At 37.5% G+C, this 7,285-nt stretch overlaps 1 protein-coding gene across 1 annotated transcript in view; it reads left to right on the forward strand.

The window, feature by feature from the left end:
* The window catches only part of LOC108965114 (probable insulin-like peptide 7), a 17,970-nt gene continuing 10,685 nt past the window's right edge, over nucleotides 1-7,285 (forward strand). Inside the window, exons 1-2 of the mRNA XM_018927319.1 lie at nucleotides 1-29; nucleotides 3,246-3,401. Of these exons, the coding sequence (XP_018782864.1) occupies nucleotides 3,361-3,401 (41 nt within the window). The 5' untranslated portion in view covers nucleotides 1-29; nucleotides 3,246-3,360. The remainder of the gene's footprint in view (nucleotides 30-3,245; nucleotides 3,402-7,285) is intronic.

Here is a 7,285-nt window from a genome sequence, read left to right on the forward strand (position 1 = left end):
AAAAAAAAAGGTCGTCGCCGAAACAACGGGTAAGTGCCGCGAGGTCCCTGGTTTTAGTAACTAACTATTTAAATGGGTTTTGTGGAAACAAGCTAATATCTATATGATATATTAATGGCCTTCAATTATTCAATGTGATATAAAATGTCTGCAATTTTCCCTCTGAATAAGAAGAATCCTGAATGAAGGCGCAAAAACAAAAGCACTTAACACAGACTTGAATAGATGTATAAATATACGACTACAATGAAATTTCTTGTTGTCAACTAATTGCACTGTTTCAAAGCCTCGCCACTTCAATGAACATTCACTCACATATATACTCATATATTTATGCAGAGATAAGTTACACTTTTAATAGCAAGTAAAGGCTTTTAGTCTAAAACTTTGAATTTCAAATGTATATCCAAACGACTTTGCTAAAAAGCCATGCTATTATGTGGTTCTAGTAACTATTTTCAACTTTATACCGACAATCTTTTTGAAAATCTCTAGAAACATACATAATAAAATAATTTAATTGTCACTCAAAGCATCAAGCATGTGCTACCCATATATACATGTGAAAGAATTTCAAGGAAGCAGGATATACCAAAAATGCAGAAGTTTTTCCAAAAAAAAAAAAAATATTGCATAACCCAAGGCGCTGAACAAAAATTTCACTGCAAATGGCGTCAGCAAAATCAGAGCTGTGAAAGTGCAAGTGAGAAAATGAGCTGACAAGCTGCAGCTGCTTGCATTGGAAGCGCATGCCGCAAGTAAAATAAGCTCAACGCCTCGGTGACTCCTCTGACAAGTGAGGAGACGAAGGCAAAGCAAAGCAGCCAATCAACAGCCATAGCTCAGTTTACAGATTGTTGTCGGCTACTGACAGCAGACAGCTGCCTTAACGCTCGAGCGCTGCTCTATGTAAGCTGAATAAGCTTTTAAATTGGAAAAGTTTTTGGATGTTCTTGGCTAATCGACTTAAAAAAATGGGCAATGAAACATAGAAGCTAATAAATATTTTGAATGGCAATATGAAAATATGAAAACAATATCCGAGAAGGGCGTTTGATGGAGTGTCGAAAGATGGGCTTCTACAACGCAAGGCCAATTTTTAGACGACGTGTGTATTTTGTGAAAATTTTATACTTGGTATATAGTGGCTGCAAAATGCTAGACCAACTTCATCTTCTGCAATGACAACACGTATTGTTAGGAGACCGATCCGATGCGGCTCTGCATACGACTTCAACCACAACTTTAGTTTAGTTGGAGAACAGCTATATGGGTCGGTAACTCGATTAATATTTTTTGAAAAGAAAAAAGGGTGCTTAGATGATGTAAACGGTTCTACTTCTGAAGCGACAGTCAAAAAGTAGTAACCCATAAAAACGACTCCACGTGACAAAAGTGGCAAGGTGCTCGCTCCGAGGACTAAGCACCGTGAGACTACTTCACAACAATCCACCGAACAGTGGATTCTTTTATTCAGATTCAAGTTTCTGCCGACCGAAAAGGCATGGTTTTCTTCCGAAGGTGTGGTTTAGATCGAATACTTAGAGAAGTTCTAAACTACCACAGAGCAATACTAAGCTGAGTTATTGAGCCAAATCGATGCCGAATTACAAGAAAAATGACAATGACATATTAGACTACGAACTGTTACCACATCTACCGTATTTTCCATATTTAATCCCGTGTGATTTTTTTTATTTCCAAAGTTAAAAAAAATCACTCTTCCGAAAAAATTTAGAGGAAGGAAGCTGCCACCAATCAGTATGTGTGGTGCACTAAGGTCCACTCCAACCATGGCACTCAAGGCCATCCTGCACATATTGCCGTGGACATCGCCGGAAGGTGTATGGCTGAGAAAGCGGCCATCAGACTCAGAGAGTCTTAGTTCCTAAAAGAACATCCGATAATCCCCACTTTTTTCTTATAACTTTCTGCCGAACATGCAGCCGCCAATCCAAACTCTTCTCTACCCACTTACCGCCGAGGGAGTTGTCAGGAATAAGCCATTGGAGGAAAGGGGCAGCAAGCTTCTTCACGGATGGGTCAAAACTTGGGGGGAAGGTTGGTGGAGCGATCTACGGCCGGAAGCTCTCTATCAACTATAGCTTCAGAGTTTCTGACTATTGCAGTGTCTTCTAGGCCAAGGTTGCAGCCATTAAGGTAGCACTAGATTTGCTGCTTCGGAAGCCTCCTTCAGAGAAGAGACTAGTCAAATAGCAGAACGGCGATACTAGCCTTGAACTTCTTTGCCAAAGAGTGCCTAACCTCGCTATCAATAACTTCGAATGCCTTTATGATAACACTGCTGTAGATGCCATGCCACAGCGGAATAGCAGGAAACTCGGTGTTCCCGTATCCTCTTGTGGTCTACTACTAAATAGCTGGGCTTCGCGGAAGCTTGGTCAGCGCTGGGACACAATTGGTACATGCGCTCTCGCAAAGATCGATAGCAAAAGATCTAGTGATCTCTTTGCCTGCAGTAAAGCTAGGCTTGCCTTAGTAACGGAGCTTCCAATAGGCCATTGCTCAATTGGCGTATACGCAATAAGGCTGGGTCTCCTACCACACTCCATCTGCAGAAGCTGTATGTAAGAAGATGAGGTGAAAACATCGCAACACTTCCTTCTTGACTTTCCCGCGTTTGGGACACTTAGGTGCGTATACCTTCAGACATCCCACCGAGTTGGCGAGAATGCAAATTAAATGTCTGTGCAAGTTTGTATTGGCTACTGAGCGTTTTGGTAATTTATCGTTCGAACACAGTATTTTTTCTTTTCTATGGTGTCACAAAGGACTATATATATTAGTCCACGTGTTATCTTTGATCAGCCATCTAAACTTATCTAACCTAAGGTATTTGTGCATTCAAATGGGTTAAAGGAGTAACCGATGTGTAGGGTGTAGAGTAAACCGAAGGACAAGAATATCTAATCTGAAAATCTGCTAACCTATGATATTCCCATTACAATGTGCCTCTTACGTCATCTGTGATTATTGTAGAAGCGTAATCTCGATTATCTTGACTTGATATGCAAAAACAATTCTTGCAGGACACATGAATTAGCTGCTCAAAAACTAATCGAATCTGTATGCCACACTGAAACTGACACAACTGACATGTGGCCTCATATTTCCCTTTTATGTTTACCACAATTTCAAAAGTTGCTCTCCAACACACTACACGCACACCCATTCATGCATATATTATACCCATGCTATACCTTGCTATATTCCTTTATTTGCAGGTTATACTCGTTCTGAAGGCATTGGATATGTATGCATCCACGCATCTAACGGTTATTATTCAAATCATCTCACACGTACTGGCGTACACGAACTCCTGCATTAATCCAATACTCTATGCTTTCCTGTCGGAAAATTTTCGTAAAGCATTCCGCAAGGTGAGTGAGTGCCAGTAACGAGGGCAGAAAAACAAAAACATAAAAAACGCGACGAAAAAAACTAATAAAAAGAAATGACGAACAGGGAAATGCCATTTGATGCAAATTTCACATCTAATATAACGGCTTTTTTATTCTCTCTTTCTCTCTTTAACTCTACCCTCTCTTACATGCCTTGCTTTTTCATCCACAACTAACGGATTTGCATGCACAGGTGGTTTGGTGTGGCACACCGCCGCCGATAATCAACAACCAGCAGATCACCAAGACGACGCGCACAACCAACTGCAACGGTACTTCCAATGTGGAAATGTTATAAGCCAGCGATTGTGAGATGACGCGCAGCAGCAAGCAGACGAAGGCAAACCTAAAAACGTGCGGCTGTAACAGCATGCAGGCACATTTATGGCTGTGGCATGCCACAGGTGGTGGTGGCGCTGTGGTTGGTAGTGTTGCGAGTGATGGTCTTGAGCTACTGCTGCAGCTGCAATAAACCCGAGGTCGTTATTATCGCAACAAATTGATTGAAGGAATCTGCACACATACACACACATACACATATATACGCTTACATACATGCATGTGGGCACGTGTGCGCGCGTGAAATGCTTTTGATGTCAAGCATAGTCATGTACAGGTGGATTGGGGCTGGCATATGCTGCGAAATTTACACGCACGCATACATTTCCGCATTTGCATGTATGCTATATATAATATGTATGTGTTTTTACGTGTGCACGTATGCGTCGTATGCGCTGCAAAGCAGCCAAGCGGAATTGATTTATTTATTACATTTGCATGTGTGTGTTTATTCGAATAAGAATCAACTAAAAACTATTTCATATACACATATGTACAAATATATGTATATTGAGTTACATAATTATTTGTGCTTGCATATAGCATAAGCTAGTGATTTAACTATATCGTGTATTTAAGCGCTATAAGTGTGTACAACAGCGGCAAGGCCTTCCCAACGTCCCCCAACGAGCAACCAACGAATGCATGCTCCAATTATCGGTTTCTTAAATATTTTATTCCTATATTAAAAAACAATATAAAAATATAAAAATGTATAATGTTTAAATTACTTGTGCTAACAGCTTAGCTGTCGAACAAGTGTAGTGATAAAATGTATGCTTTGAAGCAAAGAAGAAATCTAAAACAGAAATACGAATTTGAGAGCGAATTCTCGATTGATAGACAAGCTAAAAATTTTTTAAAGATATAATTAAAAATTGTATTTTAATATCGTAAATATTTTACTTTAATTAAGTAAAAAATCATTTTTCATTTTATAGAAAATTTAAGACGCTAAAAACACACACACTACCAAAATTATTACAGTCTTTGTTTATATGTTTATGTAATAAAATTCGTCTTCGATTCGCAACATTTCTACTCGCTACTTTTAGCTTTGCTTGCTAATCACAAATTTCTAATTGAAAAACGCAACAAGTTAAATTCAATAAGATACCTCATTAAAAAGTATAATCTTCTGTTGTATCGCCACTCTTTTATACCAGTCAGGTTTTTACTTTATACTACTAGTTTGTTCCATTCGTCAATCTCCAAATAATGGTGAACTTAAGCGAGCTAACTGCGCAGCTAAAGTCTTAATTATAAGGTTGCGCAAAGCCAGCGGCCAACTCTGTCAATCTGGTATAGCTTTTAAAATGTTAGACGAATACTTCTGAAGGCTACAACTACTAAGTAATCGCTTCGAACTGGATAAAGTCTTATGTTCATATAGTGTTCGAAAGGTGAGATTTTAGACTTTATTTGACTAAAAGAAATTAAATTCGGGGAAGTTACATATGCTCAAAAATTAGTGAAAATAATGAAGAAATTCGCTATATTTTAAAATTTTTGTATAAAAAATGGAAGTTCGAGTAGCACAACAATGTTTCGCTCACTTCCGTTCTGGAGATTTCGATGTGAAAGATGCACCTCGCTTTGGTTGACCTGTCGTTGAAAAAGTCGATGAAATTATGGAAAAGCGTCACTTCGAACGGTTTTGAACCATTTAAAAAAGGCTGACTACAAAAAGAAGCTCGATGTTTGGGTACCATATGATTGTCTGTGAAAAATTTAATGGACCGAATTAACATCTGTGATTCTTTGCTGAAATAAAAAGAAATTGCACCATTTCTGAAGCAAATGGTAATAGGAGACGAAAAGTATATCAAGTACGACAATATTGTACGAAAAAGATCATGGTCTAAGTCGGGTGAAGCTCAACAAATGGTCGCAAAGCCAGAAATGATGGGATTGGAAAGGAAGCGTCCAATATGAGCTGCTCCAGCCTGGTGAAACGACTGATTCTACATTTTCCTGTCAACAACTGATGAGATTGAAGCAAGTAGTCGAAAAAAACGGCCAAAACTGATCAACTGAAAGGCTTCGACTTCCATCAGGACAACGATAGACCACACACATCTTTGATGACTTGGCAAAAAGTGGGAGAGCTTTGCTGGGAAGTTTTGATGCATCCAGCATATAGCCCTGACCTTGCACCATCGGACTACAAGAGATGCAGAACTACAAGAGAAGCCTGCGAAAATTACTTAAAATTTTTCGCCGAGAAACCACAACAGTTGTACACTGATGGAGTAATGTCTCTAACGGAAAAATTCCAAAAAGTGGTCGGCCAAAAAGTACATATTTGGTTCATTAAAGTTCATTATAAATATAAAAAAAAAAAAAAATAAGTTGAAGTTTGATTCGAAATTCGAAAAGGCTTTTTCTACTACCCAATATATAATCGAATCGAACGATCTGCAGTGCTCAAATTTTGGATTTTTCGATGAAGGGTCTGTTCGTAATAACAGAGGTTATGGAAAAGGACTGTATTTCAATTCACTGCAATATGCCATTGACCAAAATTGTGTACTCGGTGTACCCATAATTTAATGCTAACCATATGACATAAAGCTGAACATAATTTTATGGAATACATAAATACTTCAACTACTGCGAGACTTTGATTTCGAAAGTTGTTTTAAACTAAAATACAGTAGATTTAGATTATATAATTTTTATTTACATAGCCATTAGTTTTTAACACTTATTTTGGTGATTTGAAGTATTTTTAAATAAATTCCAAAAGTCCACTCAGACTGCCTCTGCAGGCCAGACTAATGAGCCCAAACCCGGTTTGTGTAAGCTCTCTGAGTACGGCCTAATATTTAAGTAGATCAATCATTTACTCACGAATTTTCGCTCGAGTTACAGAATGTTTAAATCAATCGACAACTTGCTCAGCAAAATTGATAAAACCTAAACAATATACAAAACAAATAATGACAAAGCGAGAATCCTAGTTGTTGATAGTTACTACTACTACTAATTGGTAGAAAAATAAGACATAACCTAAAATTTATATAATAACTTGTAATATTTAAATGTACTCTATAAAGTATACATGTATGATGTCTATGTAAGCATAATACGTAAGTACAAAAGAAACAAATACATTGCATCTGAAATGCAAATAAATACTATTGCGAGTGATAGCATAAAAGTCGCCTAGGCGATGGTATTTCATATTGCATTTTATTACGTTAGGGAAGTAAGTTGATAGTACTTAATATGTTTTGTAATTTTGTACGTTACGGTACTTGCGGACACAATTTGAAATATTAGAAAGCATGCGAATTGTTACGAAGCATTTTATGTAGTTGCAAAAAAAAAAAGAAAAAAAATAAACTATTGAAATGAAAATACTATATTCACACAAATAAGAGGAATATACCTCGAGAAACATAGAATTAAACCCCTGTGTATTTCATTACAAGATTATTTATATGTGAAAATACGAAATTTTAGCTTTTTAAAATGGTACAGAGATAGTTTTAGGTCGACTGTAAGGGGTTGTTACTTAG

Source organism: Bactrocera latifrons, unplaced genomic scaffold (genome assembly GCF_001853355.1).
Source record: "Bactrocera latifrons isolate USDA-ARS-PBARC rearing strain unplaced genomic scaffold, ASM185335v1 scaffold_134, whole genome shotgun sequence".
Lineage (NCBI taxonomy): Eukaryota > Metazoa > Arthropoda > Insecta > Diptera > Tephritidae > Bactrocera > Bactrocera latifrons.